The sequence below is a fragment of the Alosa pseudoharengus genome, unplaced genomic scaffold (assembly GCF_046254945.1).
Source record: "Alosa pseudoharengus isolate Yale_2024_CS ecotype anadromous, Long Island Sound unplaced genomic scaffold, YU_APseudo_1.1 YU_APseudo_1.1_scf_13, whole genome shotgun sequence".
Lineage (NCBI taxonomy): Eukaryota > Metazoa > Chordata > Actinopteri > Clupeiformes > Clupeidae > Alosa > Alosa pseudoharengus.
In genome coordinates this window covers 5621002-5635813 of record NW_027468598.1, presented here as the reverse complement: position 1 = coordinate 5635813, position 14812 = coordinate 5621002, and the positions used below count along the sequence as shown (strand labels likewise).

At 41.9% G+C, this 14812-nt stretch overlaps 1 protein-coding gene across 3 annotated transcripts; it reads right to left on the bottom strand.

Annotated features, from left to right (window-relative positions):
- Window positions 1–708: 708 nt before the first annotated feature.
- cuedc1b (CUE domain containing 1b) lies at window positions 709–14324 on the bottom strand. Of its 3 annotated transcripts, none has more exons than XM_076281900.1 (11): window positions 14165–14324; window positions 8199–8895; window positions 6177–6304; window positions 5846–5972; window positions 4876–5107; window positions 4127–4198; window positions 3392–3481; window positions 3178–3271; window positions 2588–2646; window positions 2366–2435; window positions 709–2121 (listed from the first exon to the last, which is right to left on the bottom strand). In XM_076281900.1, coding segments are annotated over exons 2-11 (1164 nt in total). In that variant the 5' UTR covers window positions 8490–8895; window positions 14165–14324; the 3' UTR covers window positions 709–2120. The 3 variants fall into 3 exon arrangements, with proteins under 3 accessions (XP_076138015.1, XP_076138018.1, XP_076138017.1); XM_076281903.1 differs by having other exon boundaries at window positions 2366–2432; XM_076281902.1 differs by lacking the exon at window positions 14165–14324 and adding an exon at window positions 13795–14080.
- Window positions 14325–14812: the final 488 nt, after the last annotated feature.

Sequence of the window (14812 nt, the reverse complement as noted above, 5' to 3'; positions counted from 1 at the left end):
TATGTGTAAAATGTGTATAGACATATTATATGGGCATATTGTTGTGGGAACACCATCTTCTGGTTTCAACTGCTATTTGTGGTTAAGGTGATATAAGCCTCAAAACCACTGCACATGAATGAAACTAGATCAATATCAACAACATTGCTGTTATTCTCAATAGCAGAAAAGCATCCAAAATTGACTGAAACAGGGCAAGATGTATGATTTTTGGTTGCTTGTAAACAATACCTAGGAACCTCTGCTTCATTTTGTAACAGCATAGAGATGCAAAAACTGGATGAAGTACCCTTTCATGAATGAAATGTGATCAGATTTTGACAGCACAGTATAGGTCAATATCTACCACACACTACCAGTACAGAGGACAAAAGATAACTTCCAAGTCAGTGTGCAGACATTCCACATCTATGTTTAGCTCTAGAATGGACATACTGTAGCTTCGTGCACCCAGCCTCTCGTCACTTTCCGTCACACGACATTGCAAACACATTTGGGATTGTTACACACATGGCTTAAACTGGGTTCGGGAAAAGGCAAACCAAGGGTGCTCACTACTTTAGACCTTGTCTCAGCCTAAATGTGTCTCGTAGGCTATTAAGACTCCTACAAATAACAAGACATTGATCATTCCAAACACTTGAGTGTGTTTGCTTCTGAGATAAAGGCTTTCCTTTAACTTTGTAAAACACATACAAAAGACATCCATATCTGATACATTTTATTGGTGAATTTCAAATCTGTTACTTTGAATAAACAGCCTTGCATCATAAATACTACATTTTCTTGTATCAGGATGAATTCTTGTCTGAAGGGAACTTGATAGAAATGTTTATAACAGATATGGCAGTGCACGGTTGAATTCTACTCCTACTCACCTATCTTACAAAGGTTTACTGGCAGAAAACTTGAAATGCAGCGAAGCCACCGAGAAAAGAACGCTTCAGCACATGTGGTTTTTAAAATCAGCTATGTGTGCCCTGTGGTTCAAAGCAGGAGATTTGTTTTGGTTCAAATCTCTCAGGCAACACTCGGAGGCCCAGAGTTTAGGACTGGCTGTTAAGCCTGTTTTCTGGCCTTTATCAGTGGTACTGGACTCTGTCCGTCCCTTCAACAATGCCCGCAGAAAACCAGCAGTCCTGGTTACACACCTGGGCTATCCCAAATAAAACAATCCTCGCCAGTGCTGAGACATCAGAAAATATTAGAGTTCTTTACGAAATGTAGATGTCCAGTAGTTCAATGCATTAACAACAGGTAAACTGGTTGAAAAGGCATACTGGTGACTCGTTTTAAGGGATGAAATTGTAACATGGTGTATCCCCAGTAAAAATGCTTAATATGGTAACAGTGTATAACAAATGAGTTCAAGATTTAGACTGGCAGAACATTGAACTTTGGGCAGAGGAAATCAAAAGAAAACTCTCAATCTCTGGTAAACTGCAAGGGCAAGTACAGCGTAGCTTTGCAATCATATCTTTATATATCCTTACACAATGTCATACCCACATCCTGAATTAACAATGTGTTGTACCCAAATAGTGACCCAGGAGTGAGGCCCTCTAGCTTACTAATTCATACCCAATCATTTACTACACACCGAGATGCGGATTTAGACGGCAGCTGTTGGCAAGGATGTCTTCTAAATGACAGACCTGACCTGTGTGCTTTCAACTCTTCAACCTTTTCTTAAATGCCATTCTTTTTGCCAACAAAGGAAAGACCAACATGAGCAAGGGTTACAACGCATGAAACAGAAAAGGACAGAAACAAAAATCTAACTACGGATGTTCATTTCACTGTAAATGGGATTTCAAAGGAGTAGTTATAAAATAATGATCTGAAAAAACGCATGAGTAATTTTCTTTTTTATACATACAAAATCATATATTAACAAATTGTTATGATACAGTAATTATAATAGTAATATGCAGTTAAACAATAATTCTAAGCCTGTGGGAGGACTGCCTTAGAATGGAGTCTGCTTTCCTTCTGCTCGCGGCTCACAGGCAAACCTTGACTGGTGGGGTCTGGGTTGGGGAGAGGGTGATCGTGCCATCAGTTGACCAGGTTCTCCCCTGTTCGCCATGGTTACCATCTTGTGACATGTCTTACACAAATCTGTAGTCACAAACACAAATGTAACGAGGTGTTAGCACTAGTACTAATTTCTATAAGAACATCCCAAGACAGAAAATAGTTATTATCCAAAGGCAGCTTATGCTTGTACCATTAAGACCAACATGGAGTCAGATACCGCTCAAAGACAGGTCTCATGTATAGAGAAGTTTGGGGGGGGGGGGGGGGGGGGGGGGTTCCAGATGAGGATATTTTTATTGACATCAAGTTTGATATGGACACTCACCATGACGTTGTCTCCTTCTGGGATTCCTCTTCTTCCTGAGTGACCAATTTTTTTAACTGACCATCTTCTTCTGGCACACATTTGCACGTGTGCACACACACACACACACACACACACACAAACAAAACAAAACAGAGCAATTTAGACAAAATACCATCTCATTTTCCAAAATAATTTTTTTTATAAGAATTTTGGAATAAAAGCAATTTGATTCTCATTTACCGTAGGGACTTCCCTCCACATCATCCAGAAGGTTAGCCGTAGAGTTAGCAGTCCCGAGTCTGGCATGCAGTCAAGAGAAAAGCAATCTCTTCAAAGAGCACTACATTTCTTTACTTCTACTCTTTCTTTACTTGTTTCTTTAATTCCTGTTTGCTGTAGGTAACATGAATCATTCCTGGGTACTCATACAGTGTTTTGTGAAGCCGTGTGAGCGGCTAATCAGACCCGAGGAGGTTAAGATGAATGTACAGAAAATGTTCTAAAAATGATACACAGAGACATTACTGAATACATGGTCAGGGGCCACCTGCAATGCCTTCTCAGACCACCACAGGAGCACTGATAGAAAACCTCTGGGTTAGGGGGAGCATGGTGATGAGGTCTTTCCTGGTGTATTGTTCTGCTTATTTGATGGTGGGGAAACGAGTCTCGGGTAGAACAAAGGGGCTTTCAAAATAGCAAACCAGCGGCAGAGTTACCAGCAATCAGTTTTAGTACTACATGACTGATATGTAGAATATACTGGAAACATAGCTCATTAGGATATACTCCAGCACACTAGATCTAAACCTGCTGTGAGCAAAGGATACGAATGGTGTTTAAGTAGTGTTCTTCTTTTTGACTTCCTCCTCTTTGTCTTCTCAGAGAAGGTCCTCGCAATTTCAAACAGCTTCTTCCGAGTGGCTACATGGAACAGAAAACAGCTTAATGCAGGCCATTGGATCAGTTGTATGGCTATTGTAAATATGACTTGGATTAGGTCATATGTGTGCTAACTGTGTGGCTCTACAGAGGGCACCTTACATTTCCCCATGTGTTTGAGCTTGTCTCGAAACATGGCATCATCAGACACAGCAGTGCAAGCTTCCATAGAGCCGGAGGTGAAATGCTCACCTACAGGGGAGAGCCAGGAGCCATGACAACACAAACACGTTTACACAGAGCACAGACGATGCACATGTCAGAATGAAATCCATGCATGAACGATTAAACCAAAGTAAACCAAAAGAGATTTCAAGTGTTTGGATGCTACTTCTTTCTCTCACTACATATATTCAGTTTTGAGTATGAAACACAAGGATTGATTTATTCATTGAGCAAAGCTAGCCATGTCTATGTTATTGATCAAGCTATATATATATATATATATATATATTACACATTATATATATATATATATATATATATATATATATATATATATATATATATATATATATATATATATATATAATGTGTATATATATATATATATATATATTCGTCACCATCTGATCCAAGATGACACTGAGAAGGAATCAACTTTCAGCAAAGATTACACTGCGTATGGTGAGCAAATATCATAATGCAGCTTATGTGCTACTTAAATAATTTGAAGTATACAAAGATAAATAGATAATATCTCAATCTTTTTCACACAAAAACACACAAATGCCTTGTGTCTGTTCTTCCACAGAAAAAAGGATGAACATGCATATAGTTGTCACTGTAGGCTAAAGAGGCCTTTGACTGTGAGGAAGCAAAATGCATGGTATCTACCTGCAGTGGAATTCTCCATGCTACCTGATGAATGATTGGACTTGGATTTCTTTGATTCATACTTCAAGCGATCTAAAACAAGAGAAAGCCAATGTTACAGCGAGGGTGGAGATGAAGGCAAAAGATCAGGGAGAAGCTTTCAGCTAGGGAAGGAACTGCCTGGCTCATTCCCGTCCTCACGCTGTTGTTGGTCGCACAGGGAATCAGGACGTCAATAGTTCCCGCTGTTGACCTGCATGGCAAGTCAATGAAGCTAAACTGTGTGGCGTGGAGCATATGAGGCTGCACAGGAAGTGTGGGGCCATGTAAGGAGGCTGTAAAGGCACAATCCTTGCATGACCAAGCAGAATGGAAGAGGGCCCTTTGACATTGAGCATGACTGGCCCTCAGTGCTCCTAGCATCCTCAGAGATGGTCAATATCAACACTTCCCCCTCAGCCTGACAGAAGCAAGAAGGAGATTAATGTAGTGTCAGCGTAGACTTAAGGATCAGCATTATATGTGAGTATTACAGCTCAGTGCTTCTCTCAAGGGATATCACAAGATGACAAGATGAGCACTTTCACTATGAACACTTACTTTGGTATGCAAATGTATTGCTGCTATCAGTTATCTCTTTCCAAGGTGATATAAAAAATAAGAGTGTGTATGTTTGTATGTTGCTTGAAGAGGTGACATGAGTTCCTGTGTAGAAAGAAGTGTGAGAGGGGTTGTTGCTTGTATGTGTGTGTGTGTGGTGTTTTCTGTACCTCTCTCCAGAGCGATGAGGAACTCGCGGTTGCGCTGTAGCTCCCTCATGAATTCCTCGTTTTGCAGGAAGAGGGCAATGCGCTCATCCTCCAAGTACTGCTTCAGTTTGCGGTCCTGCTCGGATGACGGTCCCCCTGCAACCTCCCCACCACTAGGTGGTGCTGTATGCTGGGACACGGATGAGAGTGAGGAAGAGCAGGAGGGCTGAGACAGACTGCTATTCTGAGATCTCTGGATGGGGGTAGGGGAAGACAGATAGAGGGAGAGAGACAGGGTGGCAAGTAAAGAGGAGGGAAGAAGAGAGAGGGTAAGAAATAAGGCAGTTGTTGAAATGCATATTAACTCTGTACAACACTATTAAGCAGGGGCAGTTCTATTAAGGTGTCATGGGTTGGCAACTGTCACCCTAAAACAATGTCTTGCCATCCCTAATGCCACCCTAGTTTCACATATGAAAGTATTTTTCATTAGAATATGCTAAAAGTTACGCTTCGAGCGAATCTCAATACATTGATATGAATTCTACAATAATTCTACAATACATAATGTGCTTGAAAAATGGTTCAGCCCATAGCTTCCCATCCAGACTGTTGTTCTAAACAAATGTTGGTGTCAGGGAGTAGTTATAGTGCACAAGAAGTATGCCTTACAAGCTAACAGTCAATGACCTTGGGCTATATTAACCATGTATGTTTCATATAAGTGAACAGGTATGAGTATGATTGAGCCTGCAAATGCATGAAGAACTATCTTGGATTTCGCCACTCCCTCTGATCTGCACGCCACCCTAAAACTATTCTCTAGATCTAGCCCTGATTTCAAATAGTTCCACAATCACCATCAGCTTCAGAAAACTGTTCAGAAATAATTCTAGCGGTCACTTCTGATCCTCCCTTCTATGTTTACCACCGTGAGAAAAGCATTCAGGCACACAAAGACTACAGTGTTAAATGTTTGGGAAAAACATACCTGGATGCTGTCCATCTGCTGAGGGAGTATTCGCAGGAAGTCATCAGGGAGGTTGCCAAGCAGCGGCGGATTCCAATTCCGATAACTTCGAACCTGTCTGTGACCTGGTGGGGGCCTGGCCTCAAACCTTCCAGGGATACGATGTTCATAGGAATAGAAATATGATACATTTTCACACATTTCTGATTGCAATACATTTCATGTATTTTTAGACATACAGCTGCAGTTCTGAACTCCTCCAGCAGGGGGCAGTGTAGTGGATTTCTCATTCCATTATCTCACTCCAACCGTGACCTAGAATTTCATTCCACCAATGATAAGGGCTCTGTACCTGGGTGGGGGTGTGTATGGAGTGCCGGGGTACTTCCGGTCATAGATGTGCATGTCGTAAGTGGGCGGTGAGTAGACAGGAGGCGGTTCCTCATCTGAGCTGTCTGGCTCCAGAGTCCTCTCTAAAATCTGGGGAACGGGTCAAAGGGAAATGTAAACAGCGGTCAGATTCGACCAGCGCTTCCTCACGAGCACAGACAAGTGGTGATACCTTAAAAACATTAGTGTAGTACCCAGTGGATAAATCCTATTAAACAGACATGACATGTTCCTCTTGGGTTAATCACCAGCTTTACCCAGCTTTTTCCAGCTTCACAAAACACAGAGAAAAAATCCATTAAAGTGGAAGATATGTTTTTGCTTGTGTCCATAACTAACAAAAGCTAGACATACTGCGTCAATGCCCTTCACCTGCCTTTTCAGAAGTCAATAAACCTATGCTGCTGACTTCCAACTAGTCATCTTATTGCAGTGGACTACTAATAGAGTCTGGCAGGGGAGGCTTTATATGCACTTCCATTACTGACTGGGAGTGCATGCTTGACTGGAGAGATGGAGGGTAAAGGCAACCAGCTGTGCTCTGCTGAGCTGCGATTGAGAAGGGGATAGAAGGAGAGAGAGAGAGAGAGAGAGAGTGACAGATGCAAAGAGATAGAGGAAGGCTGAGTGTGGTGGCCAGTTTTTTTTGCCTTTGACTGCACTGCTTCCTCATGACTTCAGACCCACTCATCTGTTCTTGTCTAGGCCACTACACTGCTCTTTCCTATTCCCATCTGTGCTCTCCACATTCTCCTTTTTACGCTTTCACTTCTGCTCGCCTGGACCTGCCTTCTTTTGCCTTCATTACTTGAGTTTGGGGTCTGGAACAGGCACTGGCACAATGTCTAGTGCGGATGGCACTATACCAATATAGAAAACTGACATGAATTAGGCCCTCTTACCCAAGGGCTGTTAGAACACTCATGCCACACTCATGCCTCACACAGTCTCTGTCTATTCCTGCTCCATGCTAAATCACATGTGTCCACCGTAAGAGTGTCAGGTCAGGTATGCAGAGGTGGGACAGATGGGGGACGTTCAGAGCACAAGGATGCTAGGAGCACACTTGACCATTTCCCCTTATCTCCACTCTCTCCTTTCCTTCAGCCTTCCTGTTTCTCTACTTGTCTGTCCATTCTCACTACACCCCCACATGCTCCACTAGTACTGTGAGAAACACCTGCACACTTTCCCCAACATCTGCTACAAACTAGCTCTCTTCAGACCAATGTCTGCACTGTAGGAGAGCTCAATGAGGCAGTTTAGTTATTTAGACCAGCATATGAATAACCGCTTCATAAAAGAAACACATCCCTGTAGTCTATTACACAACATGGCCTGAGAAAGAGGGGCAGTCTCTTTATCATGAATATATACACTTTGCTACAATGTGTAGTTGACAACAGTTACTTTATACAAAGAGCATTCCAAATGTAGCCTTCTTTATGATTGGAGGGAAACATTGGTTTTGTACAATAGTTACCAGCACTACATCTACCAGTACATCTACTCCAGTTTTAGGTCTGTTTTGTATTGCTGTTACTGAAATGGAGGCATCCATGTGTCCCTTCAAGGTAAACATGAAACATTGCAGTGATGAATGTATTCTACTGATGACTATGTGTTGTGTTGATATAAGTTGCACCGTTTAGTCCAACAACTCATGAGAGGAAAATAAGTTCAGTTTACCTGTTAAGCACTGAGCAGTGATATTTTGGGTGAGGTCACAAAGACCTCCCGAATGGGTGAGCAAGGGACAGCAAGGGCATAGGGCTTTGGTCTAGTCAAGGTTGGTAAAGTTAGCTTTCAGACCTCAATGTCAGTTTTCAAACAATACCTCAAGTAGTGGTTATTCCAGTGAATGTTACATGGCTTAATATGGGTCAATTTAAATTCATATGACTCCTGCTTTTAAAAAAACACTAGTACATATGGGGCACCAAACAGTAGCCCAGCAGGAATGTTGTGAGTAGTAGATACTGACCTCTGGTGGGATGCTGTCATCAGAGTCGGAACTGTCATCTGAGCCCTGTCCATCAATGCTCATCTGCAAGAGCTGGTCGATGGTGGCGTCCACAGCTCCACTGTTGGAGCGCAGGACGCACTCGATCACCTCGTAGTCCATGCTGGGGAACATGGTCTTGAAGTCCTCCATGGCCTGGTTGAACTCCAGCCGTCGCACCTGGCGGGGCGGCCGGCTGTTGTTGAGCTCGCCCGGGCCCGAGCCGCTCCGAGAGCCCCCATTGCTGCTGCTGCGCCTGAAGAGACTGGTCATAGTGTGGCTCCGCTGCGCTGCGCTGGCTCGTCCAACTGACTGGCACCGAGTGAACCACAGTGGCAGGAGTTTCCCGTTTCTCCCCGGTCTCCCTCTCTCACTCACTTCTCTTCTCTTTCGCGCCTCAACTTCCTCTCTCGCTCTGTCACACTAGGCTCCTGCTTTCAGCGCTCGCTCTCACTCTCTTTTCAGCCTCTCATTGTCCCAGGCGCATGGCAGTCCCTCAGACGGAGAGGGAGAGAAGCCGGCAGCTTTTTTTCTCTTCCTTTGCTTGTTCTTCAGCTGCATCCACTCTGGCTGAGGTTGAGGAGCCGCTGGAGAGGGACCTTGTTCAGAGGGACGGTGTCAAACGGAGTCTTCAAGCTTCCGCTGCCAGGGCATCAGCATCTCCACTTCCCCTCAGCACCTGGAGGGAGAGACAAAAGTGTCAGAAGAGTGATGCCCAGAGGGCCTGCTGTTGCACTGTGGGATGTGGAACTTGGAACTTGTGTACTGTGCAGGCACTGGACCCTTATTGTAACTTTTAATGCACTGGGTACAACTTTCACAACATTTCCCACATGCAGGGCAGTCCAATAGACTTTCATGCATGCAGAAACATGTATCCAGTATGTTACAAATGGATGGCAAGAGATAAATATCAATCCTTACATTTTGCTGAGAAATTGTCTTGTTTAGAACAGCCACAAACCTAAAAAAACCAAGTTGTTTCTTTTACAATGTGAAACAGCTATGGCTGATCAGAAACAAAACTCAGAAATAATCAAGCGTTTAAAGTTAAAAGGTTGACTGATATTTAGCAGACTTTTATAGGAGGATGCAGTTATCAAACTTAGCCATAGGGAGAAGTAGGGGGAAGTAGCAAATAGCAGGGTACATCCTCTGGGACAGCAGAGTGGGCTTAGCACATAAATGGGGAGGAGAGTGAGGTCACACATTAGCCAGGAGGCACGGGTGAGCAATCTTTTGAAAAGCAGCTCGTAACAACATACATGATTTATCAGAGCAATGCCTTGATATAAACTGTAACAACCATACCTCAGTGAAAACAAAACACTACAATGACAGATGTGAAACACCAAGATAAGCTAGACCAAGACAGAGTTATGTGAAGACAGAAATGTGTGTTTTGCAAGATCACACAGGGCTAAATGGGTTATTGGAGCTATGGATGCATGCCATTAATCATGGTGCCAGTTAAAAGCCAAGCACATACCTCTTTCACTTAATCCCTGTTAGCAGTGGCTGAAGCCCAGCTTACCTCAAACAACATTAGGTTGATGCCAGATTAATGGTAATCAAGTCAGGGAAACTAGTGTTTGAGGCTACATTAACAATTTCTCATGACTAACAGAAGTAATATCTGTATGAAAGAACAGCATGTCCAAATCTGCTGAAATCAATAAAAGAAAAATGAAAAACTGGAGAAATCTGAGAGGAGTCCAACTGATTATGTTTCTAAGCTGTAGGACAAATGACATGAAAAGTGTGGACAGCAAAATGCATTACCTTTTGGACTTGCTATCCAAAACCGTACGAAAACGTTGGCTACAAATAATGTGTCAAGAACCTTGATTTTTCTTGCTCACTGGTTTACGGTGCTTTGATGTTTGGGTGTCACACCCCCCCCCCCCCCACACACACACCCTCCCCAGCTCACCCCACTGTGCAGTGCTGGGGAGAGAAATCCCTGGTCAGCTGAACAATACAGCCAGCAAAGCCCAGGACAACCCACATGGCACTGCCAGGCCCCAACTGGTTACAAACAAACCATAACCCCCACCTCACCACCCAGCCTCATCTCCATGGAGGCCCCAGCTACATCAACGGCTTCATTTCAACAGTATTTTGCCTTTATATTGTGCAATGCTGACTCCAACAATACCGAGCGAAGTATGTTTAACTCAGACCAGGCTTGTAAAGAAGATACAGTGTTTTTTGGAGGAAAAGGTATAATGAGGTTCAACATATGGCATTTGTGAAAAGGCTTTGTCTGAGTGTCCCAGCTAAAACTAAGAACAACTGTTTTGCATCTCATTAAACATTCAGTTGGTAACGTAGGCGCTTGGCAGCCTTGTAAAACCTTTGTTTTCAGATGGACACTCAATACTTCTCACTCAATAGCACTGCATATTCATCAGTAGCAGGTTTACTGTCCAACTGTAATGTCAGTGCAAATTAATAATATTTCATTCCACATGGTTTTTGGTTGTACATAGTACCTTGCAATGACTGTTGATAACAGACATTAAATGTGCTACAAGTAGTTTTTTTTAGTTTAGAACATTCACAATTAACCAAGAAATAGCAACAAAATGTGACCAAGAAGACAACAACTTACATTTAAAGGTTGTATCAGGGATTGCAGGCCCAAAAAAGGCCCAAACATAAATGATCACATTCATCTAATCTTTCCTAACACTAGCTGCCCGCCCAATAAGCAGGTTGTCAAAAAAACGTGTCTCTGTAGGCAGCCTAGGCTCTGAGATCTGCACACAAAAACAATTGCTAACAACAAGTGTTGTCAACCACTCAAAGGCAAAATAAAGTGTTCCAACCAATAACCGACGAGATGCGCGTTCAGGAGAGTTTCAATTGCACGGGAGGGAGTACTGAGCTAGCTCTGTTTTGTTTGAACGTCAACAGAAGTGACTTTACCTCGCCATCGCTGATACAACCTTTAATGCCAAAAATTTTTATGCTTTGTGTTGGCTAAATATCCACTATGTTAATGGAATAGTGCCGTGTGGCTGCATTCAAGACGTGGAATCCTACAGAATTACACTAAGCCTCTTTAAGGCCTGCCCACACTAGCAACATCAACATGTTTTAATATGATGACGGAATTTGATGGATTATGATTGGTTCATTGGTTTCTATTGTTCACACAGTTGCTCTGAAAGAGATGCCATTCTTCATGCTATCTATCATATTAGTGCGCAGTGTTGACATAGCTATATTTAAGAGAACAATATTCAAAACTGCAGTTTCTATAGTTAATACAATCGTTAGTTATTGATTGGGCATAAAGAGGTTTTTTTCAAACACACTATATATATTTGTAGCCTACAAACACATCCGCCATCAAATGAATATACTGCCCTACAGTGCTCTTGGTGTCATGTGCAGTCAGCGATAACCGCTCCATGGATCCTGAAATGAGCAGCATTGTGGTACAGGTTCAGCTCATTTAAGCTCTATTAAGCTTGGTGGCATATTGAATCAGATCTGTTGTCCTGTAGCCTCACTGGAGCAAAAGTGGTCCACTTGGTGGTCTCCTAGCTATGTACTAAGACATCCTGTTAACACCTGTAAATTATGGATGTTTAAGAACACCATGACCTCGGACCTTACTAGTGGCTAGCTTCAATTGTGTCTGTACTTGGAATGGTGCATTAAAACAGATGCAATTCTAGCCTACTTCCTGCATGAGCAAAGCAGCTGTGATTAATGCAGGAATAATCCAAATACTGCACTTTAAAAATGAAAAAGGACATCTCTTGGGTTGTTTCATATCATCCAAACAAAAGCAACCATTTGTTTTATGATTAGGCTACATGTAATAATGATGTTCCCAGTCTGGTTTATACTGCTTGTATGTCCAGCCTATCAACAGAAATTATTAACATTTTGAGTTTTTTCAATTTAGTGAAATAGACGGTATACGCTTGTTCATGTTTAATAGTTTCACAGTGTCAGTGGATGTTAACTGGGTGGATTGTGGATCAGGTAAAAAAAGGTAAAGTGCACTAAAGTCTACAGTGTCATAAAACATCGTATACATGTGATCCAACTGCCTTTTGATCTGATCGTTAAAAAATAGAAAAGATATAGCCTTGGTCTATTGTATACACAAGGCTATAACAATGTTGGAGCAGCAGTACAGCAAATCCTGCCAACTAAAACTAGAAACTACTACGAACTAGCCTAATTTCACCAACTGAAACATTGCGACCCTCTAAACATGCAGAATACTTATAGTCACAAACACTAGCAAATTCAAATCCGTCCACTGGAAATAGCAGTGAGATAGTCTGTATAAAAGAGCCTAACTGGTATGAAAACATTAACCTTTACTACATAGAAATTCAGTAAATGGAAGTTTACTTTAACACAGGTGGTCATTATGGAATCACTGATAGCCACTAGGTTTTACAGTTTTTGTTTGATTTTTTTTTTTTAAACAGCTTTGAAGGAGAGTTGGTTCTAGTGGTTGTCAAAGGCAGAAATCTATTAGTAGGCTAAGTCATATGCTATTTCTGAGGTATAGGAAACTATCTATTAATAGGTAAACTACCATCATCTTGGTTCTTTTTATAGATTCATTTGTGATGAATGACAATTCAAACACCAGCAGATATCTATGCTGCAAGTAAATATGTGTTTATGCCCATTACAGATGTCAATGCAAATGTGTACATGTAAAATAACAATACAATGAAACACCGTGTAAGTAGAGCGTCATCCATGCTCTTCAAAATCAAAGAAGGTAAACAAGTTTAATGCAGTGATGATCTGGGGCCCTAGGCTAATAAGCGACATAATGGTAGTTAATAATTAGGCTACTTGATACTTAGATGTGTAGGCTAGGAGTTCATGGGGTATTGAACCATTGGTGCTCGGTTGTAACGTTACCTGCTGGTAGCAGCAATGTAGCACATTGCCATTAGCTACATTGGTCATGGTCAAGGATTATTAAATGACTGCAGTCTTGTAAAAGCAGTTAGCCTACAGACTTTATAGGTTTGGTTATTAGTTCAGAAATTATCACCTATTATAACCACCGTTTATATAAGTTACAGCACAATCAACTGAAACTGTTATTTTGAAACCGCAACGCAATATCAACACACAAACAAGGTTTAAAAAAATCAGTTACATTGTCCACAGTCACTGTCCACATACACGGTGGACGCAGATAAGTAATGGTACATTGAAAAGTGACTTGTCTCAAGTTACAGACAAGTTGTTGTCACACGTGTTCTACGAGTTATTCACAGTTATGTTAAATGTCTCTCAGCACTAAAAGCAGTGCTGTTATCGGTGGAATTTGCACTTAAGCTATGAATAACAACTTTACAACAACAGCCATAACAGCTGGCTAACATTAGCTATAATGATAACCCTTGCAGGTCAAGCAAGCTAGTTGCTACAATAGGATAGGTAACATGCTAGATGAGAGATATTTTGCAAATAATTCACAATACATGCCAAGTAAACATAACGTTACTGTTAAATCGAAGAATACTTCTGCAATAGCATTTGTCTGAACACCGTAACTGGAAGAAAAACAGCGACAACTCACATTGGCATTTAAACATGTCACTGTACCATTTAGCCAATGTTAGCTAACATCAGCTAGTCAGCAGCAATCCTTGTGGATTTGGGAGAAGGCCGCATCCTTTCCCAGCTTTAGATATAAACGCACAGTGACTAGCTTTGAGTCAAATTCAGGACTTCTTGTTTTTCAGCTAAATCCGACATTTTTTTTTTAGCTTGATTGCACCCAGGTCCCATTCCAGTTTAAATATACATAACTCCAGTTTGTCCCTAAGGTCTGCTGAACAGCGAACAGGCTACTTGCTGCGTCGGACAGCTTGATTCCAGCACCCAGCGTTCGTATATTGTTCCATTTATTTGTTGTTTATGTTGTCAAAATAGTTATTTTGACTCACCGATATGGAAGGTCAGACAAGTTGAGAATCCAAGAATGCAGCCTTTAGGGGTAACGTTACATTAAAGTATGCCGACGGAGGAATTTCCATAGTGTGCATGGTCTGTGTTTGTTAAATCGGTGCGATGGGAAAATATCTGTCACGGCTAGATTTTGATGGGGGGAAGGGGGAACAAAGGATCAGATAGCGTCCTAGCGGAGAGGTTGGTGAAATGCAACTGACAATGCTTCAACATGTGCAGTGCAACTGATTGTTTTAGAGTTTTAGAGTTGAAGTAGAGTTTAGTTTGAGTTTGTTTTGTTTGGTAAAATTTCTATTTCACAGAGCTGTTGTTTGCCAACCACACACCTAGGCATACTCAGTTGGTGTCTGGCAGGCATAAGGGGGACATTGTCCTGATAAAGACTGCATTTGTGTGGACAGGCAGTAACCAGCATAATCTTAGTGACAAGTGCAAATATTACGTGTCTCTGAGTCACCTGAACCTTCTTTGCTCTGCTGTACACAGAAGCAACGGCTTGAATAATCAGGGATGCTGGAGCAGTATGAAAGAAACTGACATTTGGCCCCCTCAAAATATTAGGTTCTATGAAAGAATTTAGGCCTAATATTTGACCCAGCAGTATGATAAAATGACGGTGGTTATGT

Coding starts and splice junctions, on each gene's coding strand:
- cuedc1b (XM_076281900.1), bottom strand. CDS start 8,489: ATGACCAGTCTCTTCAGGCGCAGCAGCAGCAATGGGGGCTCTCGGAGC. Junction 4,199..4,875: donor CCTCATCGCTCTGGAGAGAG/GTACAGAAAACA, acceptor CTCTTGTTTTAG/ATCGCTTGAAGTATGAATCA. Junction 2,436..2,587: donor TGTGGAGGGAAGTCCCTACG/GTAAATGAGAAT, acceptor AATGTGTGCCAG/AAGAAGATGGTCAGTTAAAA.